This window comes from Antennarius striatus, chromosome 19 (genome assembly GCF_040054535.1).
Source record: "Antennarius striatus isolate MH-2024 chromosome 19, ASM4005453v1, whole genome shotgun sequence".
NCBI classification, from domain to species: Eukaryota; Metazoa; Chordata; class Actinopteri; order Lophiiformes; family Antennariidae; genus Antennarius; species Antennarius striatus.
Window position 1 is genome coordinate 12,994,589 of NC_090794.1, and position 21,576 is coordinate 13,016,164.

A 21,576-nucleotide genomic window follows, 5' to 3' on the forward strand; every position below is an offset into this window, starting at 1 on the left:
TCTGCACAACAGTGAAGAATACAGACAGCGGTTGGCTAGAAGGTGTACAGCGAGAATTATGGCGAGTGGAATGTTAAGACGTGACTTTATTTGAAAATCACTGATCTTTATAAACTTGAGCATCAGTGAATAACTTTGGCTAAACTAATTAATGTCCTAAGTCCAGTGAGAGCAGCTGGTAAACCCTCTGCCAAGTGTTAAAAGAAAGTCTTGTGGGGGATAAACGCACCATGAAGCTTGATCAGTGACTTGGTAGTTACAGATGTAGCTGTTGTGAGATCAGATCCTGACCACGGCACAAAGAAAATATGCCATATAGTTGAAATGTGACTCTAAATTACTCGTGATTATGAGGTGTATGTGATTGCCCTGTAAGGAACTGGTATAGGCTGTTGTGATGTACTCAAGAGAAGCTTTATTTATGACCCCTTGCTGGTGCCTGTTATTTGAGGTCAGTCTGGTGTATCCGACCCCACAGAAAGAAAATTTGTCACTGTTCCAGAATATCCACTGGCAAGAGACCTAAATTTCACAGAACATTTCCTGTGACAAATTTATTAATTGTTGCACCCAATTTGACATGTTACAGATTAAAAAAAGAAAAAAAAGAATCATATCAGAAATCTGTTCCTGTCACTCCCAAAAAAACCCCAATCAACAGTTAAAGAAAACATGGATAATGGTACGCTGAATCTGAGAACTGCGTGAAGAAGCCTGAACCGTATTGAGCTCCCAAAGTGGATTAGCAGAGTTTATCAGCAGCAGCACACTGTGGCACTCACTGCTTGTGTGCTGCTGTGGATAAGTGGCTGCAGAGAGCAGTGAGTCCTTGGCTTTGGTCAATATCAGCCTTCAGGCTACACTAGATGTTGGTCGATTAGGAAACACGTAGTCAATATATTCATGGTCACAGACTAATCTTTTATGTATTTTGTAAACACTCCAGTGCATCAGCTGCGCGCATTCACATGTTGCATTCATTCAAATTAAAATCTCATTAAAGGATTGTAAAATGGAAGCAGTTGAAACAGCAGTGGCAGAAAGGCGACAGGATAATTAGGCACAGAAAAACTACGCTGTAGATGGTGCTTTTAAAAATATGCAATATATACAGCAGAGTAAAATTATATCAAATGAATATGCAGAATATGAATACCATTATTTATTAAAATAATTGATCCTTTCTAAAATGTATTAAACGATGTGCTTAGAAAACTTTAGTCATCGTATTGAATCACGTTACAAGAACTCTACACCTCAGACAACCTGACACGATGTGAATGTAGTCTGTGAAGCACCTAAAGGTGTTAAAATTATGAAACTATGTTTCACCTCCAAAAACATCCTGACCACTCTAACTCACACATAATGTAAACACCCGCACTTCATGTAATATTTATTACACGTCAATGTTTTTCAGTTATGGGATGCGGTTTACCTGGAAAATGGAAAACAGTCCCTTTGTGGAGCTTTTGTGTTTGTTAGGGTAGCATCTTGATCGTGCTACACGCATGTCCAATTATGACTAAGTGCTTCCAACACTGTATGGTTTGACACAAGGACAACCTGATTTAATGTATTGTGAGAAACATACTGTTTGTGTTGGAAAGTGAGAGAAAGAAAGAAAAAAGAAAGAAAAAGATGTAAAAGGTTGTGGGTGGTATTTACTGAAAACGCTGCCTTGAAGGACTAAAACATAGGAAGATCTCAAAGCGTCCTGACAAACAAAAGGTGCAGCCCAGCACCAGGTTCTTCCCACTGTCTTGTTTGCTGATATTTGTTTAGCTACATCTATTGCTAGCTCTGTTTCCTATGGAGCATCATGAGAGGCAACAGGCCTCAACTCAACTCAACTGGGTAACAATAACTGGGCGTCCTGCTGTGACCAGATTTTAGTTTTTGACTCCTAAATTGTTTTTTTAAATACCAGAGGATACACTCAGAACAAGCAAATGAGACCTACAGTACCTGACCCGTCTTCATTTGCTGACTGTGACTTCCGCTCATGATTCTCTTCAACTGATGACACGAGATGTCCAAACCGTCAGTACAGGGTTACTACTGTTCAGGGTTAACACAATTCAAACCACAATGAACCAGCAGCAATAAACATTTGATCATTCAAACTAGGTTTATTAAGGTGACCTGCAGTTCAATTCAAAGTTGTAGTTATTCAATGAAATAAAATCAAGAACATTGAACAGTGATTTCTGTTGTTATAAAAGTATGATAAAAGCTGAAAGCGCAAATCAAAAAGTAAACTAGTCCTTAATGCTGCTTACTGTAGCAGATATTAACAATCCATTTTTTAAATGCACTTAATCCTCATTCTTGATCCGTGAAATGGCGCCACAGACCAACGTTATTACTTCTTCATTGTCGATTAGGGTTCGATAAAAATCACAGATCTCTTCCGTGCCCTTTTGAATTTCAGCCTCCAGTGAAATACTGTTCTGCAGTCGGTATCATGAATCATTCAGATCATGTGATCTGGATTCCTGCTTGCCATCAGCAACTGTCACGGATCTGTAGCTCCGTGATTAAGATTTCCTTCTTGTCAGTGAACCCACCTGCCTATTGGAGGATCTCTCTTTTCAAGCACTTTTTGTCAGAACATCTGTGAAGGGGCAGGGAAGTATCGTCATTAGCAGAACAAGCACGGTTCAGTCATTAGATTAGAGTTTGTGCCAGTGGGGAGAACAGTGGGGGGGGGGACCACTAGGATTTTTAGTGTGTAAAACATTGACTTTTTAAAAAAAAATTCAAATGATCACTGACAGGAAACAATTATAAGCACATTCCTTGAAGCTTTGGCACAAAATTATACCTGTTGAAAATTATGCATTATAATATTCTCAAATGCCCTATAGATAATATTCCCGTAGGACATCCAAGGCGCTTTTAGATGTAATAATTCCATTTGTTTTGACCCCCGCTGTGCCACCTGCTGAATAATTTTGCTTTAAACATAATAAAAGAGCAGTTTTTACTGTAATAGTCAATGTTCATCTAATTTAGTATTGATCCCATTACAGTCCAACAAGGAAATAATCAATCCCCAAAGTTCTTGCTTTTTCAACATAGTAACAATGACTTTATTATTATCAATGGTTTTGAACAGCTCTAAAGAAAATTATGGATAGAAAATTACCCATTTCCACAAAAACGACGCATTAAAGGGAGCTATGATTAAGCCCCTGACTTCACTTCTACTCTGATTATATCTTATCTAACTTGTGTGACCTACTTAAATGTAGAATACTTAACAATATTGTATAATGTTAGGTGGGTCAGCTGTAAATGTGTGGCATTATATAACAAACCAAATAACTCACAGTTTAAAGAGTTTAAAACCTCCAACGCTCCACCGGTCGGTTAGACCTGAAGAAGCCTCTGTGGTTTCATAGTTGACTAGAGTAGGAATGCAGATGTTAAACTGAGAATCAGTACATTATCAATTTAACCAGTACTAAAAAAAGAAAAAAGGACTATACACTCTAATACTTTAAATAGTCTCCCAATCACCCCCAAATCATAACTTTATATTTTTAATCCATCTCTAGTGTTTTGTTTTGGAAGTAATGCTAGGGACGTTTTAACAAGACCATCTTTAGATTAAAATGGAAATTTGTATCCTGCATCATTATGAAATATTTTCCCCCAGACTTATGAACCCTCATGCTTCCTCTGTACCCCAGCAAAACCCACAAATGTGCAGTAGATTACACCTCATCTTCACCCCTCCTTCTCCCAACCCCTCTTTCCACTGAAAAGAAAGAAATCATTCAGTTTCAGCCTTTTCTACAAACATCCCCCTCCCCTTCCTTACCCTCCAACAGCAGACAGGGGCACACAGACGACTACCCTCTCCAACTAAACCCTGATTGTGTGTGTGTGCGTGTATGTGTGTGAGTGTGTATGTGTCTGCTTTTTTCTCTGACACATGAAGAAAGAAACCAAGTGAGTATTTGTTCTGTGCCTTTGACTTGAAGTCTTCAGCATTTTGAGTCGTTCCGTTTGACTGAGAGACTTGAAGCCAGAGAATAAAGTTGTGAAAAATTACTGGAATTAGGTAAGTTTGGGGTTTTTTTGCATTTCAAAGTCTTTTGGCTGTATAATATGTGACCTGGAGCTCCATTGATAAAAAGAGAAACATCTTACTGACAATCTATTTTTACACTGCGAGGCACCGCATTGCTTAATGTGCAGGAAACTGAATTCTTTTTGTTAGCAAAGAAAGAACAGAGACTGACTGTTTGTGTCTGGTGGTATGTACTATAGAGTAGACGTGTAGCAATGCTCTACTGGCTTACTGCCAAGGCCCCCTGTCGTCATAGCAACATTAAAGAGGTTGAGCTCTGTCAAACACACCTGGTCAGGTTTTTGACAAAAGGTGCCACAGGGCTGAGCTGCAGCCATGACGGAGGCAGATCCATTCTGACCCGCAACTGCTGCTTTTATGATAGAATCTAGAAGATTTCAGAGGAAGAACCTAATTTATTTTTCTAATTCATTTAAAACATCAATTTTAAAGCATCTGAAATGTGTAAATCTGATGATCTGCTGCTAACTATTAGTTATGGACAAAACGCTGTGCAAAACAAGCAAGATTTATTTATTTGACCAAATAATTTATAGAGAAAATAATGAAAAACAACTGTTAAAAGTCATTATACTGTACAGTCTACATAGCATTAAGATAACTGTCCATATTGACTGAGCTTCTTGTAAAATAAGTTTTTATGGATGTTCAATTCACTTAAACCACATTATTATATACTGTAATTGTATAGTTTATCAATGAATTGATCAATACTTCTGCTGCTGTGACAAGAGCCACAATAAGGATTTACAGTAGTCGGTAGTTTTTTGCAAACAAGAACTAAAATACCATCATGCTTGAGCTTTTGGCAGTGAGCTGTTCCCCTCCTGCTATTTTAATCCAAAAGAAAAGTCGGCCTCTTCAAAATGACAGATTGTTCACAGTCAAGCCAAAAAAAGTCACAACAGACCACAGAGTAGAAGAATTGGTTTTTAGCTAAATTATAAGACATCTGCATGGAAATTGTGCAGACATTTTCTTAAAGACAAAGGCCACTGCTCCTGCCAATCTGATCTCCAGCAGACCTTCAGAGACTTCATTAATGTCATTAAGTGACCTTTGACTCCTGACCTTTTCTGCTTTTCAACACAGAGACAAGGGTAGATTTTAAGATGAATTACATTTCCATTTAGCTGCATTCTGTCATTAGACTGCCACAAGGTTTTGATTATTTTCTTAACAAGCGCAGTAAAAGTTGAGAGCAGTAAACATTTTTGGAAATGCTTTTACTCGGGTTTCATTTTAACACCTATAAATGCCCTTAAGGATGGAGATACAATTCACACTTGTGACAAGCTCAACTCTGAACTGTGTTGTCAAAGTATGTCTTAAACCATGTCATAATCACTCTAGGAGGTTTTTAAAGTGTTTTTCTTCATATTTTGTACACTTGACACTATACAGTAAGATGATACTTTTCCAAATAACAGCATTAATTCATTGTGACATGTGCCACATCTGGAAAAAGAATAATCAATCAGTGCAATCCCAGAGGGTTTTAATAGTCTTTCTGGTACCAGGCATGTGTCAATCAACAGGAATGAGTGATATTTATCTAAACATCTTCTGGACTGTGTTTCCACTGGTAGTCTGGGCTGGTTTGAAGGTCTGTCTTTACTACTCAGCTTACAGCTGCTATAACATACATGAGGTCACCATTTAAAATAAACAGTGAGTGAGAAGGGGGAGAGAGCTGGGTGGTTTTTTGTGTGTGTTTTTTTAGGGGGGGGGGGTATGGGTCACAAACAACTCATCTTAAAATTAATAAGACCATTCGGAGTGTTTATACTAGAAAGCATCAAGTATGAGTCTATGTTTCTTACCAAAACATGGAAAGGTCCAATAAAACAAGTTTCAAGAGGAGTTGAAGTGAACTGGAGCTGAAAGCAACTGTTCTCACATGCCTGCTTCAGAGATTTAAACACATTTCCAGATGTAGAAAAAGAGCACGTGCCAGTCTGCAGGAGGATATTTTTGCAAAAGCAGCTCATGTGTTGGAATGATTTATGAGGTGAGTAGTAGTTGTGAAAGATCTCCAGAAATCAGATCACCACCAAACAACACGAACGCTGCTGCAAAGGGCCATGTCAGCCCTAAATGGAGTCACAGCTCATCCATTGGCTACAGTAAGCCGTGACAAACACAAACGCTCAAACACAATGAGCACATGGTCTTTTACAACATTTTTACAGTAAGCACAATCATATTGATATGTAGATTTCTATGGAAGCAAATATTTGCTATTTCGCATAAAGCCAGAGAAATACTTTGACTAATTTTTTTTTCTTTGCATAATCTAAACTACTTGCCATCAAAATATTTAAAAATATTTAGAAACCAATTTCCTGAATTTGAAGAAGCAATATTCTGAAACATTCTGAAAATTCAAAAAAATTCAAGACAACTAAAAAACTGAATTTGCTTAGTAAAACTCAAGTTGGACTTTTCCATTGATCTTTAAAAATTCCACTTATTTAATCTTCTAAACCCGCTTCATCCACTGTCGCGGGTAGCTGGAGCCTATTCCAGCTGACAGGGGGCGTGGGGCAGGGGACACTCTGGATGTGACGCCAGTGTACCGCGGAGCCACACACATACAAAGACAAACACTCACACACACGCTTACATCTACGGTCAATTTGGGACCGGCCAATTAACCGGAAATGCATGATTTTGGAGGTGGGAGGAAGCCGGATGTGTGTGACATTCTGAGTGTCTCATCTTGAGACAGGACATTATAAAAGATTACATGTAAGCCATTCCTGTAAGTCAGGCAGAATGATGACTGGGAAATACATATAATTAATGTCTAAAGGTCAGGAGACAGATACAAGTCCCCATTCTGTGATTTAGCCTTTAAAGCCACCGGAGCCCCTGCCTTATGGCATAATTACTATTCATAATGTTTTTGTGATTTGAATAAAGCTTTATGCCTTATTGCCAGTAGGTCCATGAGAAAGTGTGAGATTAGGCTTCAAGCTGTGCTAGGGTACCTTACAAACAGCTGGTGGGTCTGATTAGAGGTAAAAAAGAAGGAGCGGCTGATTAATTGGCTGATACCCCCCCCCCCCTTCCAACAAATCAGAGTAAAAAGGCTGTAATTAGAGACTGGACATCTGATGAGCTGTGAATGGTCACAGTAATGTTCAAACCTCACTGAGAGCTAGTTTTGCATTGCTTCTATTGTGTTCTTATTTTTAATTTATTATTTTGTTTGGCTGTTAATTTACTTACATAACATTATTAATTTATATTCAAAACTGAATAATATGGTGTAACTTCATGTAAAGTGGGTCATTTAAAAGTCTTTTTAGGATTGTTCTAAAACGCACATCTCACTGAAATTTAAGTACGTTTTTGACATTTTGGGAAATAAGCTTTAGGGTTACAGTAGATGAATATTGGCACCCTTTTACGTTAAATATGATGCAGTCAGCAGCCATTGAGGTCAGAATAAAGGCTAGAAACGTTATAATGGCTGTGTCCAAAGGTAACTCAACCTGAGAAACACTCACTGATTGACAATATTTTAGATTTATTGCTTAATCTGCGCAAATACAGATCCATAAAATGGCACACAACTTTTTCATGGCATCTGGAATGTGAAGAAAGAAGCAAAATGTTGGATAATTCTTTGATCGAGTGTGTTGACCCTGCCTCCTCTTCCTAGGTTAAAATGTGGCGTTGTTGGATGACATTCATCTTGGCCTGGATATCCATGGCAACCCTAACAGTGAGTCAAAGTGGAGACTGGGGTTCAGGTTTTGACATCTACTCCAGCAACCCAACGCAGGAAGTAGGAGATGAGCCTGAGAGGATGGACTGGATCACATCTATTTCATCATCATTCTCACCAAATCTGAAATATGAGCCTGAGCCAGACAAATGCTCTGTCCATTTCAACACCAATACGGCTGCAGCTCGCAGGCTGAAGGCCCAGAAAGAAGAGCTGGCTTATCTGCAAGCCATCCAGAGTGGAAACCTGGCAGTAATGGCAAGCTTGGAACAGTTTGTGGGTGCAGAGGTGGGAAACCAGAGTTACAAAGATGTGATTAAAGAAAATATTATTGGCATTCAAGAGGACCAGAAGACTTGTCACGAAGTGGTGAAGAAAGCTGAAGAATATCTAGAAAAGCAGCTGGAGGGGGAAGCATCGGGCGCCATGGCTGTGATGCAGAAGTGAGTTCAGGGTGTTTGTGTGTGTGTATGTGTGTGTGTGTGTGTGTGTGTGTGTGTGTGTGTGTGTGTGTGTGTGTGTGTGTGTGTGTGTGTGTGTGTGTGTGTGTGTGTGTATGTGGTGCAAGATCTGTGGTGCACGTTTATATATATATATATATACACACATACATACAGTATATATATACACATACATATACGTATATGTACATATTTTTTTCACAAAAAAATAATTTAACAAATTAATGGCGGCAACACAAAGAGAAATAAGAGTCCTTGCGAAATCACAATTCTTTGTAGTTTCTCAGAGGTGACGGCTATCTTCATCCTATCTTTCACAGAATACATGTCAATCAAATGGAATGAGCAAACACATTATCTCTCTGAATTGTGTGTCTGCTTGCAGTCTAGACTGGTTTCATGTTCATTTTGCCTCTACATAATGTCATCAGAAACACAAAACTGCTTACAGTGTTTATTGTTTAAGACTTGAGGCATTAACTGTGTGAAAGTTGATGCCTCTCCGGTCTTAACTTTAAGTATTTGCTGTTTTCTGTTATTAATAATTGTGAAAGCTTTCATATACAAACCAATCAAAGATAAGAATTTACCTTGCACCCTTTCGTGAGCCCTTTTACTATGTTTGACATAGTATGTGGCACCTCCAAACTGACTATTTCCTATTATTATATCTTCAGAATTACTTTCTTGATGTCTTTGTGATGCTTTAGTTGAGATTTCTTCAGCAATTTATATGATTGCACAATAGTGCCCATGAAATGTAATCTTTAACCACAGCTGAATGCACTACTAAACACTGAAATATTTCACTTACTCTCTACTTACTCTTTCCACATTCCCTGTATTCTCCACCCTGACCTCCACATGGTGTCTGGGCTCATCGGTCGTCCGGAGCAGAATCCAAAAAGAGTCCATGGCATTTGAAGAGATGCTCCTTGCCGCAGCAGACATTGCCAACAGGCTGGAGATCTCGTCGCAGGCTCTGCATGCCTCATTCACCAAGCAGCTGAAAGACAAAATTCATCGCTGAGGCAGTTTTGAGAAGAATTTCACACTGTTCATGTCTTCTTCCATTTTGTAAATGATGAGTGCTATCCAGAGAGAGAAAATAAGGGAATATGAACTTCCTGCTGTTCTATATTTTCATTTCACCTAAATATGTGAATCTCACTGAAATACATTATACCAAGATCAGTAGGTTACATTTACTAAAGGAATAGTTGAAAAAAAATGGTCATAAACAATGGGAAAAAAAAAAGAAGAATCATTGGGTTGTCCTTTCAGTAATGTTATAACCTCATAACACATAAAACGTATTTTCCATCGTTATTCATGGAATTTGGTGCAGCCAAAAGTGGTGAGGATATGTGGTGCAGGTTTAAGCCAAGTTAAGTTTATGGATCAATCTCGATCAGCCCTCAGAGAGCAAACATAACGACTCTGTTATTCATCTCCTAAGGAGGCTTTGCATATCAGCCATCTGGTTCCTGGGAGCCTGAGGATGCAGGAGAGGACATGATGGGTATGCAAAGCAATGGATGGCTTGTTGCAACAAATGAGGAGAAGATTGCAACTGCTCAGCATTATTATTAACTGTGTGTGAGAGAAAACTAAGTAAAATATGTGGACAATATGTGGACAAGGGACAATATAAATTGTACAAACAGGTGTTTCCTGTGTTTAGGAACAAATGAGCAGGAAACGATAACTCAAACAGCATTACAGTAAACTACAGGGACCCAGTTTTATTCACCTGTTCAAAGATGAAATCCTGCTTCAGTCATGTCCTGCTCCACTCATGGATTCTCTCTTTATTCCTGCCAAAAGTCATGAGAGAGAATATTCTAGTTTGCTATCATAACTGATAAAAAATATTAATCTGAATAACATATGATCTGAAGTCTCACACAACAATAGAAGCAACACACAATACCTGACTTTGTTTTCTATATTTTAGAGATTGCATACACTAAACTATTAACGCAACTTGTGTATTTGCTCCCATTTTAAACAGGTTGAATAAGTTTCAATAAGTTGGTGAACATATTTATATAAATCTGTGTTGAGAACACAAATGTTTTGTAAAGACAATCTATCCACCTTGATGTAGTTTCTTATTTAGCATGCTGATTACATGACACGATTATTGTATACTACATGTGTGTCTTGTGCTGATTCCCACAACTTGATAGTGTAAGTGTGGCAGAAATAAGCCATGTTTCTGACGGTGTTTGACATTAAAAACTACACTTTATTTGAAATCACAACACTTATTTTATGGATCCAGTTTTAGGAAACCTTTTTAAAAAAAGTGTATTTATATAAAGGGGTTTTGTGATCATGTGCAGTAAGGCATTGGTCATGCTTTACCGGCCCCTGGTAAACTAACCCACCACAGTTGAGGCAACATGATTGAAATTGCTCCACTGGCATAATGAAAGCAGAGCAGCCCTCCAGACAAATCCCATGACAGTGAATGTTCATTATTACTCAATAGCTTATCTACATAAGTGGTATGCTACCAGAGGAACAAAGACAGACTGCCTCACCTCGGTCAATCATGTGTAATAAACCAGTGTCAGGACGGACGTATCCACCTGCCGCCGTCGCCCAGGAGGAAATCATCTGTAGGTTGTGTCAGTTCATGAGTAGAGGGATTAAATGCCGTAATCAATACTGGTTAATGGTTATGGGAAATGTTCTGTTTTGTAATTGCATGATTGATGGTACAACTGCTTTTTTTTCTTCTTCATGTTTCCTTAATCCTGTATCGGTGTTTATGTTACTGGGTAAACTGACATAAGCAATAAAAGTTCATCAGGAGCACAAGAATGTTGTTATTTTCATATGACAGAAAATACCCAGCAAATCTTGTGGGTAAACAGAGCAGTATTTCTAAATAGGTTAAGCCTAAATAGGGTTGAGAATTTAATAGGAATGAAAAATTAAATGAATAAATTACATATGAGAAATTGGAGAGTATTTTCATGAGACAAATATAATCAGGCTCCTGCCACAGTACTCTCAATTTGTTCATTAATCATGTTGTTGAAGCAGCATCTTCGACAAGCTGCCCCCATCTGAGAGGAACACTGATATCAGCACATTTTAATTCAACTAGTCTGCCCTCTAGCTGCTACCTCCTGGACATTTATGAGCCCAGCTTCTACTTATGTCTCACTTCCTCTAATGTTTTACAAAAAATAAATAAACTTTGGACTTGGATGGCATGCACCCAAGTGTGTGTGTGTGTGTGTGTGTGTGTGTGTGTGTGTGTGTGTGTGTGTGTGTGTGTGTGTGTGTGTGTGTTAAAGACAGCTTTGCACAGAGAGGAGAAGGGCCAGTCGCTTCCACCAGATGAGAGTTCAGATGTAGATGTGTGCCTTAATGGATGATGATGCTTCTCAGCGCTCTAACAGACCAGTGTGTCTATTCTACTGGAATCTGATTCTAATCAATTTAAACAACTACGATGAAACAGTACGTTTAAATTAAAGCAATAGATTGGGTTCAACCATTTTGTGCAGAAACTTTGATGGACTTGTATTTGATTCCCTTTTTGGAGCGCGGACCTAACCTGAGCCGAAGTGGACTACAAACCCATCAGTCATGAGGTTTCCGGTCCGGGTGACGTCACGCCGAATCCCCGCCCACCGGTTGAAGCGCAGCTGTAGTGCTTGTAGCGCAGAAGTTCTCCTGATAGGCGTCCCAGCTGTGAAGATGACAGTCTCTGCTCCGGAAGCCCGGCTTCCAGGTAGCGGTCTGACGGAGCTCTCTGGTGAAGGTGGACCCCCTCCCGACAGAGTGCATCATGGGATACAGCGTCTGTGTGAGGACTGCTGTTCTTTACTCACTTCTGTTCCAGTCAGGTGAGTGTTTTCTCACGACCACATCACTCTAAACCTATACTAACACCAAAAAGTCTTTAAAAACCAACAGCGGTTATTTAACTTTTTTTTTTTTTTAATTTTTTAAACGAGTTATAAACTCTGATAAACAAGTTGTTTGTGAAATATCAAGACACTATTTTTCAAAAGTGCCAAAATCGACTTTTAATTTTTTAATATTAATATCACCCACATCTCCCATAATGCATTTCTCACAATCAACGCCTCGCGTCCGTCCGCAAAATGAGTCCTTTTCTTGTTTGTGTTTGTGTAACATGTGTGTGACGCTGTGGCAGCAGTGTTATAATGAGTCTTACAGCCAATGAGAAATAAGAATACCAGATTTTTAGAATGATCGAAACATGATGAGACAAATAGAATATGTAAAGATTAAAGTTGCAAATTTACAAGACAGACTCAGAAAAGTTAAAAAAAAAAAAAAGTCCCACTTTTCCAAAAGAATATCACAGTATTAAATTTGGAATTTTAAATGAAAAAAAAGTCATATAATGAGCATACTTGTATTTTAAGACTATTAGGGAACAAATATCTGATATGTTACTCATGCAAAATAGAGGACACCTTGTTAAGATACACTCTAGGTTTCACAAATAAAGAATTATTTAATATTTTTTGCTAAATCAAGTCCACATTATTTAAAGTATCAGGGAGAATCTGTGAAAAAACTGAGTCTATTCCAAAGAAAACCAAAGAAAGTGTGGAGGAGAGGCTTGTCATGGTCTGCTGCAGGGCTGTCACTGAGTGCATTAGTGAATGTTATGTCTTAAGTCTCACAGTGTTGTCATTGTGTTCCTATCAGTACAGCCTCTTGGTTGTATTCATTTCCAAAATGTTTCAAAAATATATTTTTCCTTCTCTTATTCTAACATGAAAGCTGTAACGTGAATTTTTCTTAGCCTGCGAGGTTCTATTGTTGTAACGCGTTTGTTGACTCCTGATGAAATGTAATGAACTGTTTATCAACCAACATGCTCAGTAATGGCATCGTGTCACAAGCCCAGAACACGGTCAGATCATGTACATGAAATAAATTCACAAATTAATCTGTTCTCTGCAGATGTCCCTTCATTTGGAGGAGTTTAGCATCATCAAAAACTATAACCTTAAATAGTTTTAAACCTGAACTGTTTGATGTCATAATAAACTGTAATGCTTCAAGGTGAAAAAAACCTTATGTAATTACATGATATCTTTAATGTAATAACACAAATACCATCACAAGAGTTATTATGAAATGAGATTTATTTTATTACAACAAAATATCTAATAATACTTAATGCATTTTATGCAGTGCCGCATTACTGATTGAAAATTATGTTCTTTGATAGCCGTCTTACTAATTTTGACTATAATGTATGACCATCATATACATATCATTGTCGTTCATGTCATGTTTAATTAAACATATTGGTCCATAAAGTTACCAATAGCAACAATCCTCAGAGATTGGTACCTCAAAGCTTCTTTAGAGATAATAATCTGTAATAGTCTATAATATTCAGTTTTTGCTTTAGAACACATTTTTATTATCTATGGTACATTTTAACATGATGGGACCTTTTGTACATTTGTGGAAACTGTCTAAGATAGGAATAGTTCATTTTGGACATAACGTCCACCAAGTTTGACGTTGATGTGTGATATCCCAGCTTCATGAGTGCAGTTGAGCTAATCTGGTCAGTTTACACACGCCTCTCTCTGAGGGGATTGGCTTCCATCCAGCATCCAGTGTGCTGAACGTTAGGAGTGTCACCGGATTCAGGACTGAGCTGCAGAAAGGCTTTGATCTATGGTACCCATGAGCCTTTTTTTTTTTTAATCTCCTTCACGTGGTCCTTTCCAGATGCACAGACAGATGAATGTGCACCACCCTGTCTGTCAGGAGAATAGATAAGGAGTCCCTCAAGCCTGCTTGTTTGCCAGAATGAAATTTGTGATGTCAGGAGAGTGGATTGCAGGAGAGCCCAAGAGTAAACTCTGAATTCACTTCTGTTTACTGATGCCTCTTTTTACTGCCTCCACCTGGTATCACTACACCCCATTTGTTAGACAGTTTTGTTCCAGAGAGGCTTGTTGGATGTTTGGATTTACATGTGTTCTTGGGTTAACTATATGCAAAATGCCCCCTGTTCTGTAGTTATGGGATGTAAATACTTGACGATATGGTTATCACAAATCACCCATGGACCGTTAATGTGGTGACCTTGGCTGAACGATCATGACTGCTGCCGGATGCCGATCGCCCAAGGCCTTGTTTTAAGGTCCTTGGTGGAAGCACACTTGATCTGGTGGTGTTATGTTCCACATGCAGAAAGAGCTTCAAAGGGAGGAGATGTCAATGGAGTGAAAACCTAAACAATCTCAACAGATAAAGAGTAAATAGTTTGGCGACCAAAGGGTACTTATTTAAAGGTCATGTTGTTTTTTTTATTGAGTTCTTGCTTAGTTTCATTTTAGATAAATATTACCTTCAATATAAGTTTGAAACATCTGCTGCGATATGTTATGTCATCACCCTCTGCTTATAATGCCAGTCAGTTGTTTATTGAATCAGTTCTAACACAGTGTGATAGACAGCCTGACAATCAGAACCCTTCAGGAGTGAGAAATTAGCTCACCTCCACTAAACAGAAGCAAGTAATGATGTGTGTAATTGACTCTGACAACAATGATGAAGACAAAAGCAGCAATTCCCAAAGGGTTAGGGTTCCTGTCTTCTTCCGTGCCATTCATTCAGGTGCAAAAACAGTGACAGTCTGAGCTTGTACACAGATCTGTCTAGACGGCATATTCAAAATCAGCCTGATTAAGTCACCTCTCATTGTGAAGCACAAACATTATAAAGTAATTAGAGATAAAGTGACTGTCCAGACAAGGGTGTCACTTCCTCACGCTGTTCCCCTCAGGAGACTTGAGCAGACCACCCACACAGAGGCTCACCTAGAAATAAAAATATTTGACAAGATATTAAAAAGTCAAGAAGCCTTGTTGGCATGTTTATGAGTAGGCTTCTGTGCAGAAACATGTTCACAATACCGACACAAGCTATAATATCATGCCTGATTTATATTCTTTGTTACGAGCGGATAAGGGAAGTCATGGATGAGAGGACATGGATATGATCCCATCCCTCCTTGTGCAATTTAAGTCAAAGAGGTCACACTGTCCAAAGACGCTTCATGGCAAAATAAGACATCACTTTCATTTGTATTAATATCATAACAACATTCAAATGCTGTTTAACTATATATTGTAGCTTCAAGATCAATAAATATTTCATAAATGTCCTAAAAGAGCATATTTAAATGAAAAAGATAGAAGTTAATAGAATCTTGTATTTTGTTTGTACTTAAATCTGAACAATGTGAAAATTCTATTGCTTTTATTTACCTGTTTACCAAAAAAAAAAAAAAGACATAAATAAACAATGTGATTACAGTTCTTTGTCATGAGACGACCCACTCGCATGCCGAGGATGATCTCTTCAAGACGCTGTTTGATGGGTACAACAAGTGGTCCAGACCTGTGCCCAACATTTCTGATGTGGTCATTGTCAAGTTTGGACTGTCCATCGCTCAGCTCATCGACGTGGTGGGTCATCACACATGCATTTGTCCGTCTCACGTGTGGATTGATGTTAACGTAAAGTTTTGAGACAGCACGAATAAACACTATTTATGAGAGCAGGAGCTTATAAACAAGATAAGTAGGCCTCATTCCTACTTAGCTGACACTATCAAGGGTATGTTTGGGTATCTAATGTGCAGCTGCAAAACTGATTTTAGGAAATCTAAATTGTGCTCCCTTCGCTCTGTTACTGAGAAAAAGCTGTGACAACACATCACAGCCATGAAGTCATTGAAATAAAGTTGCTGCTATACTTGGCTGTTACTCTGACACAACCCCAAGACCCTTTCAGAGAGATCCCTGTGGCCTGACCCCAGAGCTGACAGCTTATCTCAGTCTCTCTCCATCTGTCTGCCTGCTAGGATGAGAAGAACCAAATGATGACGACCAATGTGTGGCTTAAACAGGTCAGACAAATGTTGGACTTACTAGAGTTAGATGCTTCTTTTTCCTTGTTGGTGCAGTGTCAAGAATATAGAAATCTTTTTAACTAATTTTAATTAATTTTATGAGTTAAATACAGAATTGTAGTCAACAAAACATTCCTTTGTGTCGTTTAGGAGTGGAATGACTACAAACTGCGTTGGAGACCATCCGACTATGACAATGTGACGTCCATCAGAGTGCCATCAGAGCTCATATGGGTCCCAGACATTGTCCTCTACAACAAGTAAGAGTGAAAATAAACAAGAACCCCATAAATTAGGCCATGATCAACAAACTGTTTTCATGAGGTTATAAATATCAGATATTTGACAATGAAAATCATCATTTCCAGGAGTTTAAGGTGATTTGTACAAATTCTTCTGCCAAAAGTCCAGAAAAGTTTAGTGTCAGAAAGATAACACGTTCAAATCTGCAAGTTTGGAGAACAGACATTAAGATGTTCTTACTTAACAAAAATATTTAAATTATCAAATTACCGCTTGAATCAGTTATCTGGATAATTGATTGATCTGTTATTAATCTGTATTAATGCATTTCCATATTAGATCAGTCCATTTCTATCTGCTAATATAAATTCGTAAAGGTTCAGTGAATGGTAATAAACCTTTCCTTTCTTATCCTGCCACATTCAATGTGGAGGAGCGTGTAGGAAGTCAATTTGTTCAAACTGAAGCTGCCTCATTCAATGTTATGAGAATAACGCCATCTAGTGGACATAATAAAACACATCTACTAGATAGACATTAAATACTGTTGACCCAAAACAATGCTGCGATAACTTGACCAGTTCTTCCTTTCACTTACTGTAATCTATACTAAACATTTGTTTAAAGTTTTTTGTAGCATTCTTTATGCAGGTTTGTGTCTGAAAATCCTCAGAATATTGCTTTTGGGTGTATCTGTAAAACTAAAATGTCTCCGAAAGTCACCTCATGGAGATTAAAGCGAGAAGGTTGATGATGGAGTTCTGCTCCACCGAATCATTGTTATCACGGTGTGTAAGAGAAATTACAAGGTGTGAACTTGATGAAATGATAAAGACTCATTATTTTCAGCAGAAGCTATTATCGCCATTAAAGCGTTGAATAAAGGGGGGGAGGGGGGATTACCAGCAAAGATTATTACAGCGATAACACTTTTTATGCAAAGTTTCCAAAGTGAAGAAAATCAATCTTCTCACAATAGAGAGTAATTAAAGTTATCTCAGTGCAGTATATTTCTTCACTGTCACTCATGGAGTCTCTTCTTTCCCAGCGCTGACGGTGAGTTCGCTGTGACTCACATGACCAAAGCTCACCTTTTCCACACCGGTAAAATCCGCTGGGTCCCTCCTGCCATTTACAAAAGTTCCTGCAGCATCGACGTCACCTTCTTCCCCTTCGATCAACAAAACTGCAAAATGAAATTTGGCTCTTGGACATATGACAAGGCCAAGATTGACTTGGAGCGAATTGAAAACACGGTGGACCTCAACAATTACTGGGAGAGCGGCGAATGGGCCATAATCAACGCGGTGGGGACGTACAATACAAAGAAATATGACTGCTGCCACGAGATCTACCCAGACATCACTTACTTCTTCATCATTCGACGGCTCCCCTTGTTTTACACCATCAACCTCATCATCCCCTGTCTGCTGATCTCATGCCTCACCGTTCTGGTGTTCTATCTCCCTTCAGACTGTGGTGAGAAGATCACCCTGTGCATTTCAGTGCTGCTGTCCCTCACTGTCTTCCTCCTCCTCATCACTGAGATCATACCGTCCACCTCACTTGTTATCCCACTCATCGGTGAGTACCTCCTCTTCACTATGATTTTCGTCACCCTCTCCATTGTCATCACCGTGTTCGTGCTCAATGTGCACCATCGCTCTCCCAGCACTCACAAGATGCCCCGCTGGGTACACACCATGTTCCTGGATCTCATCCCACGCTGGCTCTTCATGCGACGGCCGGCGCCCGACGGCCGGCGTCGGAGACTGTTGCTCCTCCAACAGGAAGCGGCCGCGATCCGGCGACAGGCCCGGATGGCCGGGTGCAAATCCAGCTGCTACCTCAGCACCTCAGCTAACTGGCTGATGGACGGGACCGTGTTGGAAGATCCAGAGAAAAGTTATGAGGATTTAGAGTTGGGAACGCTCACGTCATATTTCTCTTTCCGGCCTCCGTCGCCCAGACCTCCAGGATCGACCCCTCCTCCCACACAAAAGAACAGCCAGAACCGGCAGGAGGGGGCCTCAGGGGCTAACAGACAGCTAACCGGGTCCAGAGTCAATCTCACCTCACAGAGGCCGACTGCAGTAGAAAACACAGCATCAGACTCCACATCCCCACTTTCACCCAGTGTGATGCGAGCTCTGGAAGGGGTGCAGTACATAGCAGACCACCTGAGGGCGGAAGATGCCGACTTCAGTGTGAGTATGAATGACATTCTAGTTTAACTACACCACTGTCATGATGGAGCATGAACAAAGTTATATTCCATCCTGATTTAATCTCAGATCTCTTTGGCTGTTGTCCATTGAAGGTTATATGTCTGAAATCAGCAGCCAGTGTTCCTTTTTTGCTTTTAACCATAAATTAGTATCTCTAAAGTTTGAAATCAACATTTTTGTTCGATGAATGCAGATAAATTTGAACAAAGGCTTCTTAAAAGCTTGATTGTAGCCAGTTGATAATGAATTGATTTGTATTTTGATCAATGTATTCCACTCTTTTTACTCTACACAAGAACTGTTTATTGTACCAGCACACAAACCTGCTTGAGAATAATTGTTCAGTACTATTCAGACTACAAATCTTGTCCTTTAGATTGATATACAGATATCTGTGTATAAAGAATATTCCTGGTCAATATCCTGATGAAGTGCTTAGAATTACAGTGCATCATCCTAAACTCACCAACAGTCACGTACAAGTAAAGCTAGGAAAAATTAATTCACATAATATATATAGGTTTGGAAACACTCAAATGAGCTATTGCTAAAGACTTCAGATCATTGTGATGTCATTAGATTACCGTTTTGTCAAAAAAAACCAGTTTGTAATCTGAACATATTCTGATCTGGAATATAGAAGTGAGGTGATGCATGAGGCCCATTAAAAGACACTAAGTCAGCGCAGTAACACTAATCACTCTGAGTACAAATGAAGATGTCAGATGAGGAAGTAGAACAGGGAGTTAGAAGAGAAGAATTAATGGATGGTGTGAGAAATCTAATGGAGTAGTCAGCTGCTCATTCATTTAGACTACAAGTAAATGATCTGGTCATTTAAAATATCTGTAGTCAACATTTATGACAGAAATTATGTAAAAATAAATAAATAATAAAATATATATTTTATATTTTTACTTATACTCCTCTGCTGGATTTTTAATGTGTTTAACAGTTTGCTATTGACAGAATGATAGTATATTATTATTATTATTATTATTATTAGAGTTTCCTTCCATAGTTCCCCTTGAAAGATCAGAAAAACCCATTGTAGCAGTGTGTTTGAGAAGTATTTCTGGAGTGACGTGAAATGAGTAGCTATTATAAGCTCAGCGGTTTGAACCTGGAGCGTTTTGAATCTAAAGCTGTAGAAATTGTGAGTTTGCATCTTGTTCAAATAAGATTTTTGTTTAAATAGAGAGCATGATAAAATTATAATGGAGATGGAAAGATGACAGCCATGTCACCTGGGATAGATATCTGTTCATAACAGAGCTTAAATGAGAATTACTTGTTCTAAAATAAACTGCAGTATGGATTTAATAGTTTAACATTGATAAATTAGATTCTTAATTTTATATTAATCCATTCTGTTGCTTTAATTCTGCACAGGTGAAAGAGGATTGGAAATATGTCGCCATGGTGATCGACCGCATTTTCCTGTGGATGTTCATTATTGTGTGTCTGCTGGGGACCATTGGCCTGTTCCTACCTCCTTGGCTAGCTGGCATGATCTAACTTCTATGAGGAAGAGTGAAATGTGCATCATGACGAACAGTTAGTGATGCTTGACATTCAAATTGTAGCTGAACTCAACTTGAAGACTGGGAATGTGACTGTTAATGCAACGTGCTGTTATTTTCATGAGGCTGTGACACCCGTTACAGACCACCAAACCAAATGTTCTCTATTTTTGATCCTTGTAACTTGCGCTGTAAAAATGTTAAGGGTTTCTCCTCCACACAGTTTTATCTCAGATACCTCAGACTCAGTTTTTGGGCAGGCTATCCATCATTAGCTTGACTTTCTTCTAGGCTGCACCGCCTCATCCTCAGGTGTGTCTCCTCATCATATGTTACAGTTGGATTTAAATACGGCACAGGTATTATAAACACTTCAACATGCTAATATTGGCATGTAAGATTTTTCATGTTGGCATGCTAATGTTGGTGTGTTAAGAAGCCGGTGTGTAGAATGTTGTCTCTTAAGCATTTTGGTTAGTGGTTAACATACCAGTCATAAAGCACGGTGCCAACGTCAGTCATCTAAGGTGTCTAGTAATGTGATTACTTTTTCTGCTGTTTAATGAATAAAAAATATATTAAATATTTATATTACTGAAAATAAAAATCAGCAACCTAACTGCATTGTGTTTTTTTTACAGCAAAGGGGGTGATTCTGTGCCTATAGCGATGAGATTGGTCAATGTGTAACACTGGACATAGATTAACCTCCAGCAGAAATGCATATTCTGGCCACTCTGGATTAGTCTAGTTACATAGTTCTTTGTAGCTTCTATTGCTAGAAAAGACCTTAGTTTGTTGGGAGCTGTGTATGAATAATAAGTCTTTGAGGACTGGAGTCATCCCAGTTAATGAATGGTAAAAATACCATATACATATATCATTTACAGCATTTAGTATCGGGGTATATTTCCAGTAAAAATTAGTTTTACTACATTTTTCAAGTCACTGTATTCTTCTCATGGGCAAATTTAGTGCAATGAATTTAATGGAAATGTAAGTTTTCAATGTTATAACATCCAGCGAAGCGGTGATGTATTGTAATTGTTAGTGTTTGTGTGTTCATCCATCCACCAAATACCTTCACAACCATTGCAGATAGAAAGATGAAACAAAAAGCACATTACTCAGGCGGCAAAGGGGATGAAAATTACCTTGAGAAAACTAGGTCAAGGTCAAATTTTCACTTTTATACCTTTTTAGGTACACATCTCTGAAACCTGATGAGATATAATCACAAAACAAAAATGTGTAGGTCAGGGTAACATTTGAATTGAGGGGCGTTGCTGGATGTTGCAGTCTCATGACTGCCTTGTTCAAATGGTGACTGAGGGAAAG

The 21,576-nt window shown here is 38.7% G+C and overlaps 2 protein-coding genes across 4 annotated transcripts; both read left to right on the top strand.

The window, feature by feature from the left end:
• The first annotated feature begins 3,829 nt into the window (after window positions 1–3,829).
• On the top strand, window positions 3,830–11,122 carry si:ch211-142k18.1 (uncharacterized). 2 transcript variants are annotated; one of them, XM_068341798.1, is made up of 3 exons: window positions 3,830–3,960; window positions 7,773–8,281; window positions 9,197–11,122. In XM_068341798.1, exons 1-3 carry the CDS (start codon window positions 3,919–3,921, stop codon window positions 9,327–9,329), a joined length of 684 nt encoding a protein of 227 aa, XP_068197899.1. In that variant the 5' UTR covers window positions 3,830–3,918; the 3' UTR covers window positions 9,330–11,122. The 2 variants fall into 2 exon arrangements, with proteins under 2 accessions (XP_068197899.1, XP_068197900.1); XM_068341799.1 differs by having other exon boundaries at window positions 3,848–4,072.
• An 867-nt stretch (window positions 11,123–11,989) lies between these two features.
• chrna2b (cholinergic receptor, nicotinic, alpha 2b (neuronal)) lies at window positions 11,990–20,788 on the top strand. Of its 2 annotated transcripts, XM_068341796.1 has the most exons (6): window positions 11,990–12,168; window positions 15,647–15,798; window positions 16,197–16,241; window positions 16,395–16,504; window positions 17,536–18,694; window positions 20,108–20,788. In XM_068341796.1, the coding sequence occupies exons 1-6, from the start codon at window positions 12,111–12,113 to the stop codon at window positions 20,231–20,233; spliced, it is 1,650 nt and encodes a 549-aa protein (XP_068197897.1). In that variant the 5' UTR covers window positions 11,990–12,110; the 3' UTR covers window positions 20,234–20,788. The 2 variants fall into 2 exon arrangements, with proteins under 2 accessions (XP_068197897.1, XP_068197898.1); XM_068341797.1 differs by lacking the exon at window positions 16,197–16,241.
• The last annotated feature ends 788 nt before the right edge of the window (window positions 20,789–21,576 follow it).